Genomic DNA, 27,454 nt, shown 5'->3' with positions numbered 1-27,454 from the left:
TTTAAAGTAAAAGTACGTGGGGTATATGACATAAGTAGACATGTATGGTAACAACAGCACAGGAGGGGAGAAATGGAAGTAAACAGCTGTGAGGTTCTTATACACGAGGTAATTATCATAGCACTTGAAGGTACATGACAATAAGTTAAAGATGTATGCTATAAATTCTGAAGCAACCACTAAACTAACAAAATGGAGTTATATATAGTTAATAAGCCATCAAAGGAGATAAAATGAATTAAAATGTTCAATTAAACCAAAGAAAGGCAAGAGATGGAACAAAAAAAAAAAAACAAAAAAGATGAGATGTTTCAATTCAACCATATTAAGAATCACATTATATGTCAGTGAGCTAACCACTCCAAATAAAAGGTACAGATTGTCGAACTGAGTAAGAAAGCAAGACCCAACTAAATAAGAGCTATGCTTTAAGTGTAATATTATTTTACCTAATTCATTATATTTTTTATTATTGTAATCTGCTGGAGGTAGTGAAAAATTCTAATAACTGAATAATAAGAACAAGGAAACAGACAATACTAGTAGGTCTTCTATTTTGCTATAAGAAATGAATCACTAAGTTGTTGATTTTTTTCCCTGCTAAACTCCTTAGGGACTTATTATATAATATCTGGGGAACAGAAAGTTTTCTAAAAAATTCACATCAAAAAAGCATCCTATAGAAAAGGTAATTTAAGACTTGTTATAAATTATGGCTACATGAGCACAGTCTACTTTGTGGTTGCTCAAATGAGAACAGTAACTACAGGGAGGTACTGCAATGATCTTCTTAAGTATCATTTTGAATTTAGTCATTCTGTCCTTAAAAATCTTCAGGAGGCTCCAGGATAAACGCTAAAACATTTAGATGGCTTGCAACGCCCCCCAAAAGCTTACCACATAAATTCTGCTTTAAATATACTATCAATGTCCCCTTAACTTCATGAGACTTTTCAACCTCTATCCCTTGCCTAGGTTATGCTGTGGCAACCAGTCTTGAATGTTTTTTTCTATTCTCTTTCTTCAGGCAAACCTTCCAAGAAGCCTTTCTTCATCACGCAGCTTTTCCCTGAAACCCTCAGTAGTGAATTGCACATACCCCAATCTGATGTAAAATGTATGGTCCCATGGAGGTCTGTCTCTTACGCAGCAGTTTTGTCCTATTATTCAACTGATCCTTTGTTTATGTTGTGTCTCCCCAACTTGTTACTATTATCTCCCACAGAGCTATCTTTGTATATAGTAAGTACTGAATAAATGTTTGCTGAAATGAAAGGGAAAAGTGAAGAAAATGTGTTCAGAATATAAAGGGGTAAGTTACAAGCCAATGTATTATATGTATCATTTTATTTTATTTATTTATTTTTAAGTAGGCTCCATGCCCAGCGTGGAGCCCAACTCAGGGCCTGAATTCAGAGCCTGGATTCATGACCCTGAGGTCCAGACCCGAGCGGAGATCAAGAGTCGGATGCTTAACTGACTGAGACCCCCAGGTGCCCCTGTATCATTTTATAATAAATCTAAAACAATAAAATCTCTTGAGACTAAAATCTTACCAGGTCTGTCAAAATTTCCATCGTATATCTTAAGAGGTAGTAATTATCAAAAGATAGTGGGAAATCATAAAGAAGGGCGTCTTTTCCCCCTAGTGTTATTGAGAAATAACTGACACGCATCACTGGACGGTGTGGTTATTTTTGACGAGTAACTGAACATACCTGATTTTCCCCGGAGGAATGACCTGTGGTGTGGTCTGGGGGGTGGGCAGCAAGTGTGCCAGCTGTGTCACTTACCTGCTCGGGGCACACAGTGTTCATTCCTGGCATCTGCAAAGAGCTCATCTGCATCTGGCCCATCATTGGGTTTATGTTCTGAACATTTGTGTTTCCACCTGCCATGGACACGGTGATGCTCATGTTGTTGTACACGCCTGGCTGTGCAGGCGTGGGCTGGTTCTGGACAGCTTGACTGAACACACTGTTAACTCAAAAACAATCCCAATTACATCCACAGATCGTGAACACGGGGGTAATGTGACTGAACTGTTTCTTGAGTATTAGATACAATTCCAAAGAAAAGATTTTACATTCTTAAACTACATGTTAAGACTTTATATCTTATTACAATATATAGAAATTGAGTGTAATTCAGATGAATTTTGACCTCTGCCCAAAGGATTTAATAACTACAGAGAGCTCGTTTTAAGTTACAATTATCTGACCTGGTATCAGAGTTGTTAAGTTCCAATTAGCTGAATAATTAAGAAAGTTTTCCACATAAGTGCATCTTCCAGATAACTGTAATATACTCATTTAACAATCAAAATCATTCTAAAATTTATTATACTATTTTATCTTCATAAACCAAGAATGTTCTATTTAAGCAAAATGCCTGGGACATATATCAATGTTCAATAAATGTTCACGGAATGAATTAACAAAGGAATCCATGATTCAAAGATGGCATTCTTATACTATGATTGCTTGTACACCTTCTTAGACTTAACACTTAAGGTGAACAGTACTATCTTGTTCCACTCATTCCTTGTCTCTAGTAATAAGTGACACATGACAAGCACTCAGTAAATATCTTTATTTTTGTGAATTATGGACATGGGTTATTATTACTCAGTGCTGTCAACTGATGAGGTCTGGACTGCTTCTTATTTATAGATTTTCTGGTATCTACACCAATGTTTTTCTAAGGGAAGTCCAGAGACCGTATGAAGAGAATTCCCTGGGACTCTTTGAGAACTGGGACCCCCAGGCCTTACTCCAGCCCTAGTGAATCAGTTTCTGAGGGTAGGCACAGAAAGTCACATTTCTAACTATTTATGCACATTAAGACTCAAGGGCCTTTATTCAATGTTGTAGAGCTTGCTGTCGCTTCTCAAGGATTCAGCTTCTGGTTGCTTTCACTATGCTATAAACTAAGAGGAATATAACCAGATATTTTTATTTGGCAAATGTAATGTTTTTAAAGACTCCAAAGGTCTTCTCAGGCCAGAAGGTGGCTTTATGTCTTTTCCAGAAGCAAAATGCAAGGGCAATTATGTTTTTCAGAGGGCTTGTTTTACTGACTTCCTTCTTTATGGCCTAATTCTGGACTGTTGTTATAGTTTGGACTGTTTCTCTTAGTAGGTAGAACAGAATGGAATAACCTCCAAGTAAATACAACTTGAAACTTTATATTTGAGCTCCCAAATTCTAAATGATACAGATATACACATCTAAAGGAAAATGATATGAATTGTGTCTTTTACAAGTTCTACAAAACACCAAATGTTTTAAGATTATCAGTTGTTAAACAATAAACTACTGATTGAATTCCACCTATTTTATTTTATTTTTTTTATTTAAAATTTGGAACGCTTCACAAATTTGCGTGTCATCCTTGCACAGGGGCCATGCTAATCTTCTCTGTATCGTTCCAATTTTAGTATATGTGCTGCCGAAGCGAGCACAGAATTCCACCTATTTTAATGTTAATTCTGGAGAATTTGATTTCTAAAAATTATTTACCCCATCAGTGACTTATCTATCCCTTATCTATTCCTTGCTAGCTCCTGGGAGGTAAACAGGATATACTGACATTTATAGTTTCTGGTAGATTAAGGTAATCATGCTAAAATTAACAGACTGAGAAACAGCCTATTCATCATGTCTGAAGAAAAGCAGCAAATTTTCCCCAAGTAATTATAAAACACAAATGCTCAAAGAAAATTATATGCCTAGGAAATGGTCAATAATACATCTTTGAACCATTAATGTCTGTACAGTGTGACGCTTGTGAGGCAGTGTCCCCACAACTAAAGGTGAGGAAAAACCTATTAGTTTGCTGCCCATTTTCTAATGAGAACATTTCTGCCCCAGACAATGCTCATTTGTCAACTGATCCATAAATCCCCACTGTGAAGGCTCAACTCAGGGCTATGTTAAGTTAATGCATGCAGAAGCTTCAAGGACTGCAATGATGTCATACTTAGTGAAAAAAGTTTAGGATTTAATTTCTTTTCACATTTATTCTTGGGACTTATATTAGCTTAAGTTCATTCAAACTGCTCTTGCCAATAGTTCCATTTTAGTTTCTTCCATTATGGGAAGAAGACCAAGCCCTCTGCAGCATCAATCACTGTTCTAGGTCTCAGAACCATGGGGTTCCCCGGCACCTTAGGCCCAAGGTGCAAAGAAATTCTCCCTCCCTCTGCTTTCTTGGTCAGCCCCATGGCAGTTACTACAGTTTCTTACACTAGCACCAGGTATTTGGAAGCCCCTAAATCGTGGTGGGGAGGGGGAAGGTAAGGATGAAGACTTCGGCCTGAAGTGGCTTCCATAGGTATTAGAGGTATTATTAACAAGCAGGGAGGTGCTCCAGGTCATGTAAGTCTAAAAACAAAGGGTTAAACAACAGGCTTTCCTAGGCTTTAAAATGCTAACAAGCGCTCAGACTCTTCCTAGCAACTAGTGTTACAAATCTGCACTGTTCCAGGACAGAGAGGTTTGGTTTAACCCTTTATTTTTCTTGCCACCGGAGAGATCATGAAAAAGAATTACATTACACAGTCTCTGAACTCTATTCCATCATTCTACTAAATGATTCTTTGTTTCATGTGTTACTTCTCTCCATTTACTGCTGTCACCAACTGGACTCTTGGTAACTTGACAGCAAGGGCAGTTGACCCCAGTTCCCTGTGGTAGCTTGTGCTGTGCAAGATAAACAGCAAGGGGTCACAAAATGCATGCTGCCTATGTTGACTAATGAAGCAAGTAAGCAAGTGTGAATGCTTGGAGACTTGGTGACAACTATTTTCTTTTTCAAATGATTTGGCTAAATCAAAGTTCACAAAAACAAAGTACAACAAAAATTGAAGCCCACATTTGAATCTGAACCCAAGAAGCGACTGAGGTAAGACAGGGAATTTTTGTACTCATTCACTCAAAAGATGTACATTAAGTGCTCACCATTAAGGGTGGACATACCCAAGTAAACAAAGTTTTGCTCTTAGGATGATTATATTCTAGTTGGAAGAGACAGACCACAAACAAACGGACTAACACACAATATGTCAGGTGGTAAGGACTATGAAGAGAAATACAGAAGGGAACAAAGGGATGAGGGGGTGGAAACTGCTGTTGTTTTAGAAACGATGGTCAGGGAAGTTTAATATGGTGACATTTAATATCTATGTCTAATAAGGTGACATTTAAGGAGAGACTTGAAGTGTGAGAGAGCAAACCATGTGGCTACTGTGAGGAGAACATTCTGACAGAGGGATTTAAAAACGCAAAGGCCCTGAGTTTGCAATGTACTTGGCACATGTGAGGAACAGAAGAATAAACAGATACCAGTGTGCAAACTGAGTGATGGGAATAGCAGCTGAGGTCAGAAAGGGACCCAGGAACAAGATTATGTGGGCTTCACAGGCCCTATCCTGCATTCTGAGTCAGCTGGTGAGTTGTGAGTGAAGGACTGCCATACCGCTCACGTTTGAAAAGCATCACCTGGCCTCCACGTGGAGATTGCACTGCAGAGGAGCAAGGGTGGAAGCAGGGAGACCGGAAGCTCCTTCAACAGTCCAGGGCAAAGATGATGGTGGCTGGCACTGAAGTGTCCAAATGGGGCAGGGAAGAAGTGAGAGCTGCTAAGAAGCTGGCAGGATCTGTTGATGGGCTGTCTGATGTGGGACATGAGAGGAGATAGAGGTTTTCTTCTGAATAACTGGAAGAATGAAGTTGTCGTTCAGTGAGATGGGGACAAGTAGAAGAGAAGCAGGTTTTGGGGGAGAATATACCCCTTCAGATTTTATCAGGTTAAGCTTGAAATGCCTATTAGACTTCTGAGTGGGATGTCGATCAGGCAGTTGCACGTACAGTATGGTGTTCACGGGAGAAGTCTGGGCTGGAGATTTATAGACTTTATTTTATTTTTTTAAAGATTTTATTTGTCCGAGAGAGAGAGAGAGAGAGACAGAGAGAGAGACAGAGAGCACACAAGCAAGGAGAGCGGCAGGCAGAGGGAGAAGCAGGCTCCCCGCGGAACAAGGAGCCCAATGAGGGACTTGATCCCAAGACCCTGGGATCATGACCTGAGCCGAAGGCAGACGCTTAACTGATTTAAATTGGGGAGTCATAAACATTGGGACAGGCATTTATAGCTATAAAGTAGACAGCATAACCAAGGGAGCAAGTAGATAGAATGAGCTCTGAGGCCCTCAAATGGAGCTCAGGGAGATGAGGAAGATCCAGCAGAGGACCTGAGAGACAGGATGAGAGTTACCTTTCTCAAGAGAGAAAGTTGTTCCAGAAACTAAATGAAGAAGCTTCAAGAAAGAATAAACGCTCAAATATGTCAAATGCTACCAACAATCACCGCATTTGGCATTGCAGAGGACACTGATGACCTTGACAAGAATACTTCTGGTAAAGTGGCAGGGATGAAAGCCTGACTGGTCCACAAGAGAAAGAGAATAATCGTTAAGAGTCTTTTAGGGAATTTAACTGTAAAGGGGAGCAGACCTGTCAGGAGGACTGTGTTTTTTCCAAGACACATTTAAATGCTTAGATGTAGGTATGGAGCTAGAGTTTAGCTGGATTTCATTAGGGAGCGTTTTGCTAGCAGGGCCAAGCGCAACAGAGGGAGAGCTGGGCAAGGGAGTGGAGTATCTGTAAGGGAATAACGACAATCATGGATCGTGGAATCTAAAGTGAATTTAGAAAGCTGGGATTAGAACATATTAGGAGACTAAATTCTTCTTGCATGTTATATAGACAGTTCATTTCTACCTAATTTACACACGGTCCTCACTGAGAGCTACACAGTTCTCTAACGGGAAGATTTCCTCTCACCTTTCAGTGAACTTTAGGAGAATATGGTCTTAAGTTTTCAACTTTAACTGCCTTACTTATTATGTTGTCAGATCAAACGGCTTCCCTGTCATTAGAACCAAGACACAACCTAATTAAAAGCCTTATAAAACTCAAGTGAAGTGTGAAAAGTTCAGCAGCCAGGATTTGGGGGGAAAATGACATTAGTGAGATAATTCTAAGCAGAATGGGCAAGATGAGGCCACCAAAAATCTAGAGATTCAAAAAGCTGGCTGAGGCAGAACAGCCTGAGAAGTCTCAAAACCTTTGCTGTTGCTTTCAAACATGCTGTTCAGGCTCTAGTGAATTCTGATATTTAGCCATTCTTGCTTTAAATTTTTAGGATTTTTAAGTGTGTTTATAAAGAACACTTTTTTTTTTTTTTAAGTACCCATTTCTATATCTGTCCCAGGGAAGCTCTGCTACACACAGGAGTTGATCAAGTTCTTCAGATATGCTGGCGGTGGGATGGGAAGGTTGGGAGCCACTAGATCACTTTCCTGTGCTGTAAACATACATATTTACCTTAAAAATAACTTGAAACTTAAAGGATTTAGAAGTCATTATTTCTCTTTGCTATCACATAAAATTCAGTTCCATCAACTTGCAAATGGCAGTAGCCAATACTACTCTATTTTGATTGTGAAGGCATGACTGTTCTATGTGCTGCAGGGATCAGGGATGCTCATATATAAAAACTTACTTACTTGTTGTTTCCCATTGCACCTTGCTGCCAGGCCTTCATGTCTGGTGACTGGTACCCAGAAGAAGGTGGAGTTGGCTGGAGCAGAGAGCTCTGAGGAGGAGGAATTGGCATCGGCACCATGGAGCTCCCCGGGCTCAGAGATGGAGCAAAGTTGGCCTCACCTTGGGGAACCATTCCTGCAAATTGACACAAATTAATTTATGTGAATACACTATAAATGTATTAATCCCATAAAAGAGAACCCCCCCATCCCCACGAGGATCTGTCATAATATAGTTAGAAATAGCCTATTCAACAGAGTAGGGAAAACATTTCAGTCTCTTCAAAATAAGGCAGGAGATTTCAGTATAAACAGAGAAGTAAACATATAAAATAAGTTTGGAAGAATGCCTTCTATTCATTAACATATTGATTTGGGCACCAGGATTATGTATAATTTTTTTTCTATTCTTTTTGCTTACATGGATTTTTAAGTGTAAAAAACGTACATGAACATATACAACAGATTACTTGCATCATAAAATAAGTTAGAAAAAGGCAAGACAAACACCTATGTGAAATGAAAATTGAGAAGAGTTTTGTTGTCCATGCCTCAGTCATCTCTGTGGGTTCTTCTTTCTTTCCCTGTCCTTTTTCTTTAAGCTTTACTGAGATATCATCTACACAGCCTCAAATTCACCCACCGAACTGTACAACTCAATGATTTTTTAGTCCATTTATAGAGCTGTGCTCTAAATTAGCACAGTGCAGTTTGGGCATTTCCATCCCCCTCATGTCTCCTGTGCTTGTCTGCAGTCAATCCTCTCTCCTACCCCTAGCCTCAGGCGACCACGGATCTGCTTTCTGTCTCCATAAGTGTGCCTTTTGGTGGCAATTTCATATAAATGTAATCATATAAAATCTTTTGGGTCTGGCTTCTTTCACTTAATGTTTCTGAGGTTTGACCAATCTGTAGCATTTATTGGTAGTTTGTTCCTTTCTATGCAGGATGATGCTTATTAGCAGCTATTGATATAATTGTGTTAAAAATCAACTGGCCATAATATTAACAATTTACTTCTGGATTTTTAGGTTGTTGCAGTTGTCCATATGTCCACACCTGTACTAATACTATATTGTCTTGATTGATGTGACTTTGTGGTAATTTTTGAAATGATAGTCATCCAACTTGGCTTTTCTTTTTCAAAACTGTCTTGGCTACAGTTTTTTTTTTTTTTTGCATTTCCATATAAATTTCCATATAAATTTTTGCATTTCCATATAAGTTTTAGGAGAAGCTTGTCAATTTCTCCAAAAAGCACACTGACGTTTTGATTGCTTTGAATTATAAGATCAATTTGGAGTAAGTCTGCCATCTTTTCAGTCTTTTTCTGATTTTGTTTTGTACAGTGTCTACTGTTTTATCTTCAAGTTCACCAATTTTTTCTTTTGTAATGTCTAATCTCCTTCTTATCCCATCTAGTATATTTTTCATCTCAGACATTATAGTTTTTGTCTCCAGAAGTTTGATTTTGGTTTTATTTATGTTGTCCTTGACTTTGCTTAATATGTTCAAGCTTTCCTCTAGCTTTCTGAACATACGGAATGTACAATTTTTAATTGTCTCAATGTCCCGTCTACTCATTTTATCATTTGTGTGATTTCTGGGTTGTTTTTAATGACAGTTTTCTCCTCATTATTGGTTTTATTATCCTGCATCTCTGCATGCCCTGGTAATTAAAAAGACCAGATCCCAGACCTTGTGAATTATACCTTGTTAGGTGCTGGATTTTTAAAAGTCCTTAAAAAAATATATATATATACATATATATATGTAAACTATATATATATTTATAAATATAAATTATATATATACTTTTTTTTTTTTTGAAAGGGAGAGTGAGTGTGTGTGAAAGGGGGTGGCAGAGCAGAGGAAAAGGGAGAGACAGAGTCTTAAGCAGGCCCCACATCCAGAGTGGAGCCTGATACAGGGCTCGATGCAGGGATCAATCTCACAGTCCTGAGATCATGACCTGAGCTGGAATCAAGAGTTGGATGCTTAACTGACTGAGCCACCCAGACACCCCTAAAAGGCCTTTAAATATTTTCAACCTTTGTCTGAGTTGGTTACATGGAGACAGTTTAATTCTTTTGGGTCTTGTACCTTAAGAGACAAGAGCAAAGTTTAGGGCTTATTTTGGCTGCTACTGAGACAAAATTCTTCTGAGTATTTTACTTGACACCCCATGAATCATGAGGTTTTCTATACTGGCTGGTGGGAAGAGAAATTGGCCCTGTGCGAACTTTGCAGATTGTTTCCTATTATCTTTCCAGGTGGTTTTCCCTGGCCTTGGTTTGTGTGTGCGTGCGCGTGCGCGCGCGCACACACACACACACACACACACACACATATACACACACCCTGAGTGGGACCCTGTGCACATCCCTGCAGTTCCTTGTGGCTCTCTCTCTTCTCTGGTCCTCCCTGAGACCTCAAGTTGCCTTGGCTTTTCTGGACTCCCAGCTCCATGGGCTCAACTGAGGGAAACCACTGGTTCATTTTGGACTCCCTCTCCATGCAGCATGGTCTGGATAATTTTGAAAACTATAGTTCAATATACTTTGGTTTTTTTTGTTTGTTTCAAATGGGAAAATAAATCTGGTTCCTGTTACTCCAACTTAGCCAAAAGTGGAAGTCCTAACAGTTTAAAAGAGTAAAAATGGATTTCTTTTTTATGACTTCTGTTCTGCTAGCACTTTGTATTTTTCTTTTTTTTCCTGACAAAATACATTTCATAGTTAAATACTTTTGAGGTACAGAAAGCTATAAAGGTGTAGAAAAGAAGAATGCCATAATTTGATTACCCATAATTTAGTATAATTCCTTTAAATTCTTTATAAAATCTTATGCAATTTTGTGACCTGCTTCTTTCTCTTATGATTATATCATAAGCATGTCTCTATGTCCTTAATGTCTTTCTATAAATATAATTGTATATTCTATGTTTTGCTATTGTTATTATGACTTTTCTCTTTTTGTTTGGTTAATATGGCTGGAGATGTAGTTAATTTATTCACTTTTGTCTTCCTCGTAGGCTACAATTTTAAAAATATTTTAAATTTTCTGTGAAAGTTGAGCCAACTGTAAACCTCCTAGGTTTTTCTTTCATTAAATGTTTAACTACTTTTTTTTCTTGGTAAAGAGTATATAAATAAAGCTGCGTATTTTCTCTCTGCTGCTTCCTCCATCTGTAATTTAATCCCTAATAATTTTGATGTAGAATATGTAGAGAAGTTATTTTTTTCATTTATGACTCTAGAAGATGGGTTCCCCCCCATCTTCTTCATTTATACATTGACTATCTTTGCATACGCTCTAAATTTTAACTATTTTGGTTGTGATCTTTGAAAAAATACTTGTCTGTTCCTAATGCATTTTTAACCTTGTTAATTTCTTTCAGAAAAATATGTATGTGAGGGCAGAAAAGATACTTACATATTCTGGACATTTTTCTGTGGAATCAAAGTTAAACAATAAATAAAAGATTGCAAGTGTATCAGCAGAGTTTTTGACATTTCTTTCTGGACTCATCTCACATTCTAACTGTTTTCCTTATCGGATGACCTAGTTTTAGTAGAAAGAACCAGCTTGTGAATAATGAGTTGGAGGGGTAGTCGGAGTTCCGGTTCGGGTTCTGCCACCACATTGGACCTTGGATTCCTTGGACCGGACAATCTAGTTTCTTCCAGTTTAAAATTTCTACAATTCTATCTTTGCCTAGACTATGCTAAGCCTCCCTGCTGGACCATAAATAGCATCACAGCCATTTGGCAGCAGCAACCAGAACCGGGATGCATCCTTCCATTCATTTACTTCTCCAAAGATTCATTGAGCATCTACACTCCCTGCCAGGCCACTGTGCTGAGCAACTAAGAAACTAAAAAGGTCAGACTTTGCTCAGTCAAGAAACTTGCTATTTAAAAAGTAAGGCATATAGGTGAACAAGTGTCTGTAAGACAGGGTGGTAAGTGCTTATGATTGGGAGTGGTCAGGGAAGGCTTCCCTGAGGAGACATTTCTGAGAGGAGTGAGGAACAGGAAGGAGGCAGGTGAATGAAGGATATTGGTTTGAGACAGCAGATACAGGATTACAAGGCTTTGTAAGAAAAGAGAGCAAGGAATATATTCTTTCTTAGATCTTGAGAAGTTCGTTAGACAGCTGGAACACTGAGATATGGAGAGAAGGGGAGTGGAACTGATGAGTCTAACTTTGGACAAGTGGAGTTTGGGTGCTAGCGGAGAGACAATTCAAGTATGTCTGTCATCAGGCAGCTGTACACAAAAGCTGAGAGATCTGGTTAGAGATAGAGAAGAGAGTCCTTAGCACGAAGAGGTCACTGAAGCCACAGGAAGAGATGAGAGCACTTACGAGGAATGGGTAGAGTAGCACGTTTACTGTAGCTCACAGAAGAGGGCACTATGCATTGGCTTCAAGGAATTCATGAAGTGGGCACAAAATTTTGTAAAAATTTCCATCATATTTCCTTTAAATATCACCTTAGTATAAAATAAATTTTATTTTATGTATTTTTTTAAAAATACAGTTTTTGTTTTAAGATTTTACCTATTTATTTGAGAGAGAGCATGAGCATGAGCAGGGGCGGTGGAGGGGGGGAGTGGGGAGAGGCAGGGAGCCCAATGTGGGGCCTGATCCCAGGACCCTGAGATCATGACTAGAGCCAAAGGTAGATGCTTAACCGACTGAGCCACCCAGGTGCCCCTAAAATAAATTTTAAATGCCTAATTCTGTTCTTGTGTACTTATCATTATGGTCCGATAGTCTAGAAAAATTTTTGGTTTTCAGAAATAAAAGAAAGCATATTCTGCCATTACTATTACCTACATGTGCCTTCATTTACTTTGGGCCTCTACTAAGCTAAAGGATGCCAAAGCAAAGGACTAAAGCTAAGTTAATGAATTCAACCTTCGGTTTTCCTAACATCAATTAACACAACACACTTTTTCTGCAAAGGATCAGAGAGGAAATATTTTTGGTTTTGCAGGCCATAAGGTTTCTGGTACAATTCAACTCTGTGTATGAAGCCAACCACAGATGACAATATGTAAACTAATGAGGATGACTGTGGTACAATAAAACTTTATTTACAAAATCATGTGATGGCTTTTCTCCCCCCGAAAAGAAGTCCTCATTTTCAAAGACTGAAACTTTTCCAGAACTCAATTTGTACTCACACAAAACCTGGCCTTAAAGCTTTCTACCAGGTTGTGGATAATGTTGGAATGAGTTTATAACTTAGAGCAATGGAAGAAATTTAAAAACATTGCCTCTTTAAATGTTCTTTTGCTCTCCAGAAAACCTGACAACCTCCCCCCTATTATTTTGAAGTAGCTCATGGAGGAACTGCAAGCTCTGTCATTTCATTTCAGTTTGCAATTGGATGAAACAACTACTCTCTTTATTATACCCAGCTTCTGGGTTTTGTTTGTAGTAGGAATGCTGACTTCCATCGATGATGAATTCTTATTTGGTGAAAAGCATTTTCTGTCGATCTAAATTTGGACTAGAAGAAAAATCCAGGTACCAGATAGAGCACTTACAATGGATAGCAACACATCCAGTTATGTCGCCTAGAGAAGTAAGCTCCACCCACTCCTGATCTCAATCACTGTGTGTACACTGACATGGCAATAGATCAAAGCCTAGACCCACAACTCTGAAAGAAATCTTGTCAGCTTCATCGGAAATGGGGTTCTGAAGCACTGCCTTTCTAGGTGGCTTTTGTCAAGAAATGGGAGCGGGATAGGAAATTCTTGGCTTTCCAGAGAAGAGGTGTTGAAGAGCATGACTGAAAATGGGCAGAAGTACTGTTTTTATTTATCTATTTCTTAAGAGAAAAGAATCCTTGGGGAATTTACTAATGTTTGGCTTACTCATAGCTATTTCTTTTTTGCCAATGAATGAGACAAATCTTTTGATTTAAGGTTCTGTAATCAATATTCTGAATACTACTAAGATTCTATTTGCTGTCTGGGCTAAGTTGCTATTTTGGAAGAGAAATGGAGAACCAGGTAACTAAATAGGTCTTCTAATGTTGGAGGAAGTACTTCTGCAGGTTAGAAGAAAGTGAAAAAGCCTTGTCAAGTTCTCTGCATACAGAAGTCGTAAGACACATGAAAGTGGCCTTCAAAAGGCTCAGACAATATTGTATTAAACTATGGATTTATAATCCTTTTCTTGCCCATACAGATAGTGTCAGCGATATAAACCAGCCAAAGATGACTTCATTGTCTTGAGGACAAAGGAAGTGATGTGACATAATTTTGAGTAAAAGATCTTAAAGAATTCTGGTGCTGTCTGACACAAGTCTCCCTAGATAACTTAATTTAATAGTCAAAGGATTTTAGCACTTGTTGCCACCAGAATGAAAGTCTAAATTGATTTGGCTGTCAAAGTTGATAAGCATATTGCTATGTAAAAAAAATCTCTATGTAACCTCAGCATTTTATTTCAAGTCAAATAGCAGTCTTCTCATGGAAATTCATTTTTAGGCAGACTTATAATTTACTTTTTCTTTCATTTAGAAAATGAAGGGATTTATTTCAATTTTTTCCCCAGGAATCTGCCATTAATTTTGTATCAAAGTTTGATTAAACATCGTGGATTAATCAAATGTGTTCTATTGCCACTACCCATTAGAATCTGAAAGTGGTAGAAGTAAAATTTAAAGGGACATCATCACCTGGGACAAAGAGAATGGAAGAGAGACAATGCAAACAAAAGAATAAAAAGGAAAAACCTTCTGGAAGCCAGGAAGTTCTTGATACTGCAGAGGACAAGCTTTCAACTTAAGCAGCTAAGAGTGCTGACACCAATGAGAAGCCCGAGACGCTTTGTAAAGATGGGTTACCCCTCTATAAACTATCAAAAACCAAGTCTCCAACATAATGAAAAAACTGTATGCACATTTTGAGTTAATGTACTTCAACCCATTGTCTGAAGTGGATTTTCATAAGATTCTTACAGGGATCCATGACAGAAAGTAAGAAAGTAAGAGAATGTACCCTGCAGACAAAATGCAGAAAATTTTAGAATCAGACCAGGCCTTCTGGATCCTCTGATTAATTGTCTTAGCTATCAGTGAGTGATAAGCCTCCAACCATTTAACCACCAGTGGCAAGAGAGGGGTCCGGAGCCCCGATCTCCTGACTCCCATAGGAGCATCCTTCCTCTTTGGCACAGCACCCCACTGTCAGCGCACTGAAACACCGGGGCCGTTACATATGCTTATGAGGTGCAATCTTCGTACCTGATCCTGGATACTGGAAGACATTCTGCTGCATCTGAGGATTGATTCCAGTGCCAAACTGTCCTCCCATGTTTCCTGCCATGCCTCTGTTCACCATGCTGTTGCGGTTGGCCAAGGTTGACTCAGGATTTGCTGCCAGTTGTGAAAATGGGCTGGTTGAAGCAGGTGGGGTTCCTGGATTTGTACCATAGTTTGGGGGGTAGGGAAATTGCTGCGGAGCACCCTGAGGAAGACGGGGATTCCCCATTTGAACTGGCAGTCCAGATGAGGGAGGGAGGTTGTTCCCAAAGCTTTGTTGCCTCATGAGCATGGCTCTTTGCTGCTGTATTAGCTGCCTCTGTCGGTGCTGTTGGCTGTACAACTCCCGCTGGCGCTGTGCTAACATTTGGGCGTTCAGGGGTGGCTGCAGAGGAGAAAACAATTCCTCACTTATTAATATTGTTATCATCACCACCTACTTTGGAAAGCTTATAGGATAAAGCCTCGTAGCTTGGGGCAACAAAATATGTAGCAATTATCACTATGACTTCAAACTTATCTGACATTAGGTTGTTAGGAGATTTTTTTCTTTTTCATTTCCCCAAAATTGACTGTGTTTCTTAGTTCCCTTCTTTTCTCACTGAGATCATTTATTCCACTTTACTTAAATGAACAAAATGTGATTATAGTTGATTTTAACTTTCTTCATCATACTTTCCTGCATTTTCCAAATTATTTATAATGAACATGCATTATCTTTACAATTGGAAAAACCTACAAATACCATTTGAAAAAGGAAGAATCAGAAATCTAGGATCCAAAGGCAAACACACTGTTATTTAAAAAGAAAATAGTTAGAAATAAAATAATAAACTGAAATAAATGGAACCAGCTATTTAAAAAAAAAGATTTATTTATTTATTTTAGAGAGAAAGCATGAGCAGGGGGAGGGGCAGAGGGGGGAGGAAAAGAGCGGGAGAGAAGCAGACTCCCCACTAAGTACGGGGCCAGACATGGGGCTCGATCCCACAACCCTGAGATCATGACCTGAGTCAGATGCTTAACCAACTGAGCTACCCGGGGGGCCCCGGAACCAACTCTTTTATAACACTGTTGCAGTAAAGACTACTCCAGGTGTTAGAGTATGTGTTTTAATAGCTATAATACTAGGAATGACAAAAGCAGCAGTAAAATTAGGTTAAAATCACTTTTTGGTCTAACTTGTAAAGCAACATGGCATGTCAATAAAGCCTTCCTCAGAAAATTTCAATTCAGATTGAGGATCTGATCAAAGCATACAGTTCCTTTAAAATTAAACTTACCAACTAGATATAGTCCAATCTAGAAGAAACTGTGACATATGACTTTCTAATAGAAATCATCTTTACGTGAATTCCAAAAGTGGGGTCTTATTTCCGTATAACCTAATTACCTTGCATGAGCTAATCACTGAGATTTTTAAGACATGGAAACCCAAGTATGAATCCATGAAGATGCCAATATCTGCTGCTTAACAGCAGTTTCTTTTCTTTTTTTCTTTTCTTTTCAGAGAGAGCAAGAGGGGGAGAGAAAACCAAGCAGACTCTGTGCTGATCATGGAGCCAACAGGGGGCTTGATCCCAAGACCCTGAGATCATGACCTGAGCTGAAACCAAGAGCTGGACGCTTAACTGACTGAGCCACCCAGGCACCCCCATTAACAGTAGTTTCTGTCAATATTTATCCTTTTGGTTACGGTCGGCTTCCTGTTTTTGCCCCAAATCCATCTAGATACATTTTATGGAGAAAAGTTTTGTGTGTGAGTCCTGTCTAAAATTCCTCATCTCTCAAATTTTTGTGTCCCCTTGGTTAAGAAAACATAAAGAAGCGGTTGAAGCAAAAATACTAAAGTATGTGTGGAAGTTAAGTAGGGAGTGAGTACCAGACAAGACTTATAAGTTCTTTTTATGTTTAAAGTTTCAATGGCCTTGGGTTCATGTACAAGGACTGTTAAAATAAATAAAAAACAGAAACTGCTGATGCTCAGAATGAGGCAGAGAACACAAGGTAGTTAAGATCACTCAGCAATGTGACTGGGTTTTGATCAGGTTTCAGGTACCATGCACACAGTTTCTTATCTAGGAGTCTTATTACTGGCCCTATTCAGGGTAGCAGTAAGAATGTTCTACTGATTCATCTGGTATCTAATAGCAATGACAACAACACCAATAAAACCAAACAAAGGACTCTTGGCTCTAGATCAAATATCAGTAAGGGGTATCACAAGTTGATTATAAATTCATTCTAGAAGAAAGCTGTACTACTACCTTAAAAGATCAATTCACAGATCATTTCAGACACTCAAGTCAACACTTTAAGAAACACAGCTTGGGTTAGAGAAGTACTAACAATGTCTGGTCTTCTCACATTACCTGAGGTGTAATTTGCTGCTGCATGCCTGATCTCATATTGATGCCAACAGGAGCGTTTGCTGCAAACTGGTTCAAGATAGCTTGCCGATTTTGGTGGATCAACTAGAGAAAAATGGAACAATGAGATATCATATTTTTACATACAAACATATACTTTGGCCCTTACAGAGTAACACAAACTTTTTATTGATTACTAATAAATTTTAGTATTACAGGTTTAGTAAGATTATTTCCTATGTTTATCTGTCAAAAGGCTGGCAATTCCTAACATTTATCAAATATTTCCTGCCTACAGAACACCAAATAGAACAGAGCATTTGAAAGCAGAATCCATACACGTGGGCATATATTTATGCACATAGGTATAGACATGCATACATACATATATTATACTTTTATTTTTTATTTTTTTAAGTAGGCTCTACGCCCAGTGTGGACCCCAATGTGAGGCTTGAACCCACAACCCCAAGATTAAGACCTGAGCTGCAATCAAGAGTTGGATGCTTAACTGATTGAGCCACCAGGCACCCCCATCTATCACACTTTTAAAATCATGCTAATACTTAGTTATTTCAGATAAGTACAATAATGGAGAGAAAAGAAACACCAGCCCTACAACTTAAACTACTCTGAGTATAAAAGTAGGTACATAATAGGGCACATTCTACAAAGGTCTGGAAGATTAATGGAAAAGTTGAGGTACTTCTCACTTGGAGGCTGACTGTCGGATGGGTACATATTTGGGGAAATCCAACGTGATTTCATTCGTTGGGGAGAATTATGTAAGAAACAAATGGTTTGAGAAAATAGACTATTTATTTAACTAGAAGAAGTAATTACTTTAGACCAGCATTTCCCAAATTGGTGTTCTAAAGAACACTGTTCTGCAGGATATTAATAGATGTGCCAGGAAAATAGCATGCTGTGCTGTATTAAGTATTGGAAATGATGGGTTACACAAGGTGAAACAGATTTCTTTACTGCAGTAATTCTATGAGCCTTTAATTGGCCAAAGCACACTATGGATCTTCGAGAAGGGGATATACTATGCAACTTGTTTTCACGAACCTTTTTTTTTTTCCCCTGACACACATTAACATTTATCTCCTAGAACAATTTTGTATGGAACATTAGTTTGGAAGATGCTGTCTGTATCAGGCTTAGAATTTCAGGTCATAGGCATGGCTTAGCTTCATCAGGTAACAAAACAAGCATCCTGGGAAGTGATATTTCCTGATAAACAATCTATAGGTTAAAGAATTTCTTGCTCAATCATTTGATGTGAATAAACTGTTCAGAGAGATCATAAGAATATCAATCCTATTTTGTATTTATATGGTACTTTATAATGTAAATTACTAATAAATATATTAACACATCCATATATTTTAATATTTTATATTTTAATACATTTAATATATTTTAATATATGAGATGCAAACTAGAAAGACTGTGAAAGTTTTATAAGAGAATCCAAATTGCTGTGAGCAGGGATTAAATCTCCCATCTCCAAACAACTCAATTCTTAATTCTGGTTTCATTAATTTTCTGACTCCCATTAGATCAGAAAACAAACTGTTTTTTGGGGAAAAGCTCATTTTACTAGAAATGTAAAAATTAAAACTTTTAGGCATTCATGGAACAGGATAGAACATTCAGAATCGCTTAAAAAATAAAGATATGAACATTATGGTTTTAAAAGTCAAAGGGACTCCTGGGGTGCCTGGGTGGCTCAGTCAGTTAAGAGTCTGCCTTCAGCTCAGGTCCCGATCCCAGGGTCCTGGGATCAAGCCCCGTGTTGGGCTCCCTGCTCAGTGGAGAGCCTGCTTCTCCCTCTCCCTCTGCCCCTCCCCCCTGGCTCATGCTCACGCTCTTTCAAATAAATAAAATCTTTAAAAAAAAAAAAAGATAAGTCAAAGGGACTCTTAAGTACAAAAATCTATGTACTTCTTAAATTCTACAGACCACAGACATAAGTTTAAATAAACCATTAATTTTATAAAGATTTATCAAAAAATTAAGTATATGCAAGGTAATACATGAGGTTTGAAGGCTACAGAGGTGAGCAAATCTCTGTCCTCCAGGAATTCTCTGTTGAGTGGCAGAAGCCAATACAGAAGGGCGCCACCTATGAGTGCTACCCTTGCATATCCAGAGACATCTACAAGGCACTTAGCCTAGAGCAGGAAGGCAGGGACCAAGAGTATGAGTGCACTCAATGGGACCTTGAAAGATGAGAATGCCAGGCGGCAAGAAGGATGGTAGAGTTAACTTAAGGCAGAAAGTACAGCAAATCTAGAAACAGAAGACGAGGCAATGAGGATAGGGGAAAATACATTAATCTTAGTGATGAAGAGAAGTAACATAGCCAGGGGAGTGAGTGGGAGTTGGGTTTCTAAACTTACAGCTTTATATATTCTTTGATTGTGAGATAATGTGAGAATGAAATGGGTGGGGATGGAAGAAAGATGCTGGAGAAGTAGTAAAAATGAGAAAATAACCTTAGGATATTTAGGCTATTTTTAGAAGTAGAAGAAATTATTCTAAAGCACTTTCTGTTAAAGAAAAATTGATCTATTTCTGCCCTTGAAATAATTCTTTTCATTTCCCCCTCCCCTCTCTCTGTGTACGACCTGACTAATGCTGTATACAGCTGTCTCACTCTGACCTGCCTCTTCTCTCTGATTATTAAAATGCTACTCATTATCTAGCAAGCAGGTCAAGTTCTATTCTTCCTAGGAAGTCTTCCCAAAAGGATCACCATATCCTTTAACTCCTTGGAAATCTTGACTTTTGGTCAGTGGGAGGAGAGAGAGAGGTCAGGAGTCCTCAGAGCTGGGGACATAAATTCAAAAGTCTATAAAGGCCAGGTCAAAAGGCTTGTATTCTAAAAGGAAACGTGGGGCTTGTGGCCAGTGAACAGTACAAACTCAGCCTACACATATAAAACACACATACACCCAGAGTTTGGGCTGGCTGACATTCTGTCTGTCTGAATGGAATTTTTTTCAATGCCTTATCAAGAAGTCCTCCCATAGGAAACCTAAAAGATGATTATCTAACCTAGAGGTTCTCAACCAGGGATGAATCTGCCCCACAAGAGGAATTTAGCAATGTCTGAAGATACTTTTGGCTACACAACTTGGGGAAAGGTTGCTACTGGCATCTAATGGGTACAGGTCAGGGATGCTGTTAAACATTATTAAATGAACGGGAAAGCCCCCTATAACTAGAATTATCTGTCCCAAAATGGCAACAGTGCCAAGACTGAAAACCCTGATTTAGCCACCGTGTAAATTCTTGACAAGGAGTTCTTTTATTTATTTATTTATTTTTATTTTTTTTAAAATGATTTTATTTTATTTGAGAGAGAGAGAGAATGAGAGAGAGTGAGTATGAGAGGGGGGAGGGTCAGAGGGAGAAGCAGACTCCCCACCGAGCAGGGAGGCCGATATGGGACTCGATCTGGGGACTCCAGGACCATGACCTGAGCCGAAGGCAGTCGCTTAACTGACCGAGCCACCCAGGTGCCCCTCTTATTTATTAAGATTTTATTTATTTATTTACGAGAGAGAGAGAGAGAGAGAGCGCATGCGTGCGTGGAGGGAGAAGGTGAGAGAATCTGAGCACAGAGCCCCACATGGGGCTTGATCCCATGACTTCGAGATCATGACCTGAGCCAAAACCAAGAGCCAGATGCATAACTGACTGAGCCACCCAGGTGCCCTGACAAGGGGTTTATTCTATTTTTTTTAATTAATTAATTAATTAATTTAAAAAATATTTTATTTATTTGACAGAGAGAGACAGCGAGAGAAGGAACACAAGTAAGGTGAGTGGGAGAGGGAGAAGCAGGGTTCCCGCTGAGCAGGGAGCCTGATGGAGGGCTCGATTCCAGGACCCTGGGATCATGACCTGAGCCAAAGGCAGCCGCTTAACTGATTGAGCCACCCAGGCACCCCAAGGGGTTTCTTTTAAAGAAGCTATTCTTCTATCAGGCAGTTTTCATTGCCAGAAATTCTAGAGGTGAAATTAGCTTCCCTGTATTTTCTGCCCTTTGATCATAGTTCTACTTTTGGGTCACTTCTATTTTCTCTAATATATAAAAAATAATCAATAGTGGTTCTTCTACCAGATCCACACATTTCTCCAGTACTCTAACACATAACACATGTGGACTTCACTTGTTTTAAGATGGCTAAGTATATCACATTTCTTTATGTGTCTCAATGTTACTCTCCCTTTTCATAGTATTCTTTTCTTGAGAGTATGAAGACCCTGGCTGGAAAAGAAGAATACAGAACTAGAACAGAATAATTACATCTTTTATGAGCCAATCTTACATAATTTTCTACAAGCAGCAGGTCTACCCATTTTTGCTGCTGTCCTTTTCTCAAAATAGAACTTTAAGAATTCTTTATTGGTATCATGGATATATTTTTTTGAGACTTTGCTTATTTGACATGTGAGCAGACACTACACCTAAAGACTTCACTACAACTTCGTATTTCTTCTTAATCACCAGCTCCCTCCTTCATTTTTGCTGTTCTTTAAAAGTCTCAACCAATGAATCTCTGTTTCCTAGGGTGTTTTTCCTCCCCCTGACCCCCAACTGGGGATTATTCATAACTGTATAATCAAATTTAAAATCTTAGAATCTTTTTACTCCTTGTTTACTACATTCCAGTCAATGAGATATACTTACAGTCAAGAAATATGTTTTTAAACTGATCTTAAAATCCATTAAAAAGAAAGAAACTATGATGTAGATCTGAGTTTGCACCTTTTTTTCCCCAAATCATCAGGCACTGTCCTAAATTCCTGCCTATGAGATGCTTTATATTTCCTGTGTTTGGCAAGAGGGAAGGAGGAAGGAGAGGGTATGACCAACAAGTAAACAGATGATATCAGTCTAGCGAGGTAAGTGTATTATGAACACCATGTTATGAATCTGATGTATTCTGGATACTAATCCTTTGTCAGTTATACAGGGTTGCAAATATCTTCCCTGAGTCTATGTTTAACCTTGTTTATGTTGTCTTTTATCTTATGAAGTTTTAAATTTTAATGCAAACATCAATCTTTTCCCCTTATGCCTTTTAGGGGCCACATAAATCTTTTCATATTCACATTTAGATCACTAAAATACCTAGAATTTATTTTTGTGGACAGTATGAGATAAGGAGTCTAATTTAATTTTTCCCCCTCAAGGACAGTCCAATGTACTAGCATTTATTATACAGGCCATCCTTTCTCCACTGACTGCCACCTCTGTCTCTTATTAAATCTTTCTGTACATCTGGGTGTGTCTCTGGGTTCTCTATTACGTTCCAATTGGTAGAACTGTCTATGCCTATGCCGGTTACACGTTGTTTTAATTTCTAAAGGTTGATTTTAAATCTTGGTATCTGACAGGGCAAGTTCATTCTCATGATTCTTTAAGATTGTATTCGTGCTTCTAAAATAAAGTTAGCATTTATTTGTTAGATTTCATGTTGAGATTTTGATTGGAATTCTACTGAATTTAATTAATTTCAGAACAACTACCCTTCTTTATGATAGTCTTTCCATTCACTAATATCTTTACCTGAACCTTTTTTTGACTTTCAATTACGATTTGTAATTTTCTAAGTCTTATACATTATCAACATATTTTGAAATTGTATTTTCTAATTGGTTGTTGCTAGTGAAAAGGACTGCTATTAATTTTTATTTATTTATTTTTCCCTAGAAACACTGCTGAATTCCTCTACTGATTCTAAGTTCCCTGTAGATTCTCCTGGATTTTCTATATAAGCAGTTGTATTGTTTGCATATGATTATTTTGTTTCTTTGTCATGTTTGCTTTCTATATTTCAAAATCACTTAATTTTTAGTGTGCCAATGATATTTTTTTTTTGCACTAGTATGAACTTATTCACTTAAAATATACAAACTGCAGAAAGGGCAGACAGTCTACCTCAGTTCACCAATCTGATCCAACTGTGAATTTACCTGTATAACTTTAAATAATATATTTAAACCTCAATTTCTTGATTTTATCAGGTATTTTATTGCCAGCCCACAGCCATGTACCCTTCTCTTTTTCCTCAATGAAAGCACAGGATTTTTGTTCAGCTGATTATCCCAAATCACACGTCTCAAGGGGCAACCTATGTACCCTAAGCCATTCGTTGCCTGCAGTTGGTTAAGGGTGTACGTGTGACTCCATTCAGGCTAGCCAGATGTGTGAAATTTTTAAAAAAATTTTTTGGTCCTTTTTCTTTTTTTGTAGTGGTAGGGAATAGAGAAGGAGAAGAAAAGATTTCTTGGCTTTTGAAATAAAGATGGGTAGGAAAGAGTCCCCTTTCTCCCGTTAGTTTTGTTTGCATGTGATATTTGTAACCATGGGAGCCATTTTTCTAGCTGCCAAGGATTATAGAGTAAAAAGACAGAAAGAACCTAAGTCCCTGATAACATTCTGGAGCCTCTGAGGCAACACACCTTGACCTCTCTATTCATTCTCATCTCATTATCTGAGTCAAAATGCTTTTTTAAAATGGTTTTACTACTCTGAATGGATCTTTTTTCTTTCCTTTTTGCTGAAAACATCTTAACTGAAATACTGACGGACACAAGCCTTGGCCAGACCTTCTCAAAGAAGACTCCAAGTGGACACAGAGAAGTGGACCCACACAGAAGACTCCAAGCATTTGCAGAGTAAGAGCCACCGCGGACTGAGGGCCCCGCTGTTAGACAGAACTTACGGTCCAGAATCCAAAGAGTAGGTCTGGCTGATGAGGCTCATTAGGTAGCAGAGTACCATCTTAAACAGCAGTGTAAGCTGTTTTGTGTACTGACATATCTGGGGGCTTAAAATTTTGTATTTCTCTAATTTGATGGATATTTCCACTCTGTTGAGCTACCCCGGCCACCAAACTTTGGACATGCCTCTGTAATATTCACAGGCAGCAACAGGGAGCCACGTTCAGCTACCTGCAGCCTTATTACACGTGTATCCTTTGCATTGCTACTCTGCTTACCAGCTGCTTTAGGAGGAAATCAAAGTAAAAGCAATTTTTTCCCAAACTACGTGTGAATGATTATTTCACCCATTCACAAACCTGACCTAGACTGTTGATCTAGCATTGCTCAGTAAGCCTTTCATTTTAGTCAGCATTTATTGACTCTATCCTCTAAAATGAGAAAATCAGCACACCTAGGTTTTCCTCTACTTTTTGGGATAGCCCCGAATCACTTACTACTTGCACTGTTGTTTCACTTTCCAGGTGTGTATGCTTGGAATACCCTAAGCTGACTATAAGTTCTAAAAGTTGCCTGTATCTCTTATTCTTTGTATTCCTCATAGTACCTAGTAGAGTCTCCCTAAATGTGTTGTGTGGGCACTATGTTTTGTGAACTATATGCATTTCTTATTCTTATGCCTTCTACTGAATAATGAATGACAAGTTATAACAAGAAGTAGTTTACCTTCAACTAATACTCAGAACATATTACTATTTCCTTTCTTTCTCTTTTCTTCCCTCTCTTCCCCTAATTCCTTTCTGAGTTCTTTACTCCACCCCAGCATTTTAAAAATTATTCCTTTCTTTGCTATTCTACCATTAATAATTCTTTCCTATCTCATCTCTTTTTTTTCTCTCCCCCTTTCATCACCTTCTTTTTAAGTGGAACGGAAACTCATATTATTTATTGAATATAATTTCATAATAATAGATAGTATTTATTATGTGTTACTGCACGCCTGGCACTGTGCTAAGATCTTTATATGTCCTAACGCATTCAATCCACATACCACCTATGAGGTAGAGGAATTATTTATTATATTTCTTTTATGGGTATAATCAGAAATCAGAGGCTTTAAAAGGGCAAATAATTTGACTGTCAAACCACCTAAGTTAAGTTTAGAACTAGGACTTGAAACTTGAGCTCTTATAACATTATAGAATATTGCCTTTCTAATATAATTTAGTTCCTTCTTTCTCTTCTTTCCTGAATTTGTAACCCTCTAGGAAATTGCTTTAAATACTTTAACGAAAATCCAAAGCAATATACACAGACGGTTAAAAAAATACAAAAAGGTTAAGAAGCAGCCACAATCTATAGCCCTGGTCCTGCTTCCCAGGGCCAATACCCACCCCCCTTTTTTTTAAGTGGGCTGCAGGCCCAGTGTGGAGCCCAACACGGGGTTTGAACTCATGACCCTGAGATCAAGCCCTGAGCTGAGATTAAGAGTTGGATGCTTAACTGACTGAGCCACCCAGGCACTCCCCAGAGAGAATACTTTTAAGCATTTGCTTTTTTGGTTCTTGATGCTTATCTCTGTATTTGCTGCTTATGCAATCTTAAATATTTATGCCATTATACCCACTCATTACCTGTCATGAGAGAGAAGATTTAATTCGCCCAGCTCCCCAGATCCCCAAACTATCTTTTCCTCCATTCTCCTAATATAATAACATCACTAAGCTTCAATCACTCCAACTTCAAACAACATAAATTTCATTTTCTGTTCCAACAATCGTAACAGTATCTCCTGATGCTCTACTTTATAAATTAAGCCATATATTTCTCTTTATTAATTTAATACTAATATGATGTTCATCCTAAATATTTTTTATCCCCAAAAACAAAATTAATTGCTTTTAAATTGTGAGTCTCAAAGTACTTTGTTATGAGCCAGCTGTCTTTAACTGAATGAAAATCTCCTTTATCTTATCCTCGCAGACCAAGGATGGTTTTTTGAGTTTTTCTTAAAGGTTGTGGGAACACTTCTATCTGACACCTTTATTCTAGCCACTGAGCTGTGTTAGTATGGCTCGAGTTAGCACAGGCCCTTATAAGCGCCACCTGCTAACCAGGACGACTCACCTGCTGTTGCCCCTGCAAGCGCTGCTGAAGCTGAAGCCGCAGCTGGTTGGGCGCCGCTGGAGGTCTGTTCAGAGTCTGCCGGGGTGGCATGCCCATGCCGGGTGAAAAAGCGCCTCGGGGAGGTGTCACTTGGACAGGCATAGTCCCCAATGAAGGTTTTTGCCTGACCATGCCTTGGAAAGGGCTAGAAAGATTGGCAGTAGGTGAAGGAGAAGAGTAAGGCTGGGAATAAAGGTTGGGTCTTTCTTCCATCATCAAAGGTGGTGTTGCTTGTTGTGGTGGAAATCTCTCTGATAAGACATCTAATCCACCTCCCTGTTGGAAAATAAGCCAGAACATTTTACAAATAAATTACTGCCAATAAATGACATGCTTCTTTATATAATCTTGGATCTGAGAATATGTTATCTCTAGAAAATTTTATTATAAAATATTATGCTGAATTCATGAAGCTCTCTAGGAGTTTCCTACCTTAAAGGAATCACTTATGACAATTACTTCTGAAATGGAGTAACAGATTAACTGAGATGTTTAAAAATCTCAGAAAAGAGATAAAAACATGGTTAAAACACAGGCTGAAATCAATGGAATGAAGCTAAAAGGTTTGAAAAGAACTACGCTGCAAAGCCTAAGAGTCAACAAACGTTACATTTAGTAGTTTACCATGAGAAGTAGATTATTAAAGGAGGGATTAGTTAGGCATTTTTCTATCTCAAATACAGAATTCATGCTTTCCTCTTATTTGGAAAAAAATTCATAGCTGGCCTAACAGAATGCCATAGCTATGGCTTTTAAAATTGATAACTATTATTCACTGTAAAAAATCTAATTTAAATTGTGACCTGGTGTGTGTGTGTGCACGCACGCGCACATGCACATGTGTGTACGTAACTGAAAGGGAAGTTTTATGAAACGCAACTTCCCCTTTTTCTGGGCTATGCATTCTGATATATTCTACTACTTAAAAAAATATGGGTCATGAGGCAATAAACTGATTTTTCAACCTCACGGTTTGAAAAAATACCTGGAATTTGGAGTATCATGGAATATACAGGTTGACGTCTAGCACAAATGAAGGATAAATTAAGTCCTAGAATAAGAAGTGATGATATAAATCTGGATTCTGTTCTCGTGGGAGCCTCTAAGATTCTGGTCCATAGTGAAAGGCTAAGACTTTCTAATTCTAACTATTTCTAATTATTATGACATTTTTGTTTAAAAAAAAAACTCATTATTTAGCTATATTTAACAACTTTCATAAGAGTAAGTTATAAAACTACTTAAACACAGTGAGAATATTGAAAAATCTTGCTTAAA

General features: G+C 38.3%; 1 protein-coding gene and 1 non-coding gene across 8 annotated transcripts in view; both read right to left on the bottom strand.

The window, feature by feature from the left end:
- The window catches only part of NCOA1 (nuclear receptor coactivator 1), a 243,317-nt gene that overhangs the window by 9,019 nt on the left and 206,844 nt on the right, over nucleotides 1-27,454 (bottom strand). For 6 of the 7 annotated variants that reach the window (XM_073897063.1, XM_025867835.2, XM_073897065.1 and 3 more), the window contains 5 exons: nucleotides 26,138-26,452; nucleotides 17,267-17,368; nucleotides 14,877-15,279; nucleotides 7,571-7,745; nucleotides 1,794-1,977 (listed from right to left, as the gene is read on the bottom strand). In XM_073897063.1, coding sequence (XP_073753164.1) covers nucleotides 1,794-1,977; nucleotides 7,571-7,745; nucleotides 14,877-15,279; nucleotides 17,267-17,368; nucleotides 26,138-26,452 — 1,179 coding nt within the window. The other variant, XM_025867841.2, reaches the window with a different exon arrangement.
- On the bottom strand, nucleotides 3,357-3,463 carry LOC112821360 (U6 spliceosomal RNA). The gene has a single exon (XR_003207415.1). It is a non-coding gene; the product is annotated as a U6 spliceosomal RNA (small nuclear RNA).

The sequence above is a fragment of the Callorhinus ursinus genome, unplaced genomic scaffold, assembly GCF_003265705.2.
Source record: "Callorhinus ursinus isolate GAN/ISIS: 27379988/994484 unplaced genomic scaffold, GSC_fseal_2.0 scaffold10, whole genome shotgun sequence".
Lineage (NCBI taxonomy): Eukaryota > Metazoa > Chordata > Mammalia > Carnivora > Otariidae > Callorhinus > Callorhinus ursinus.
This window is presented reverse-complemented; position numbering and strand designations above follow the sequence as displayed.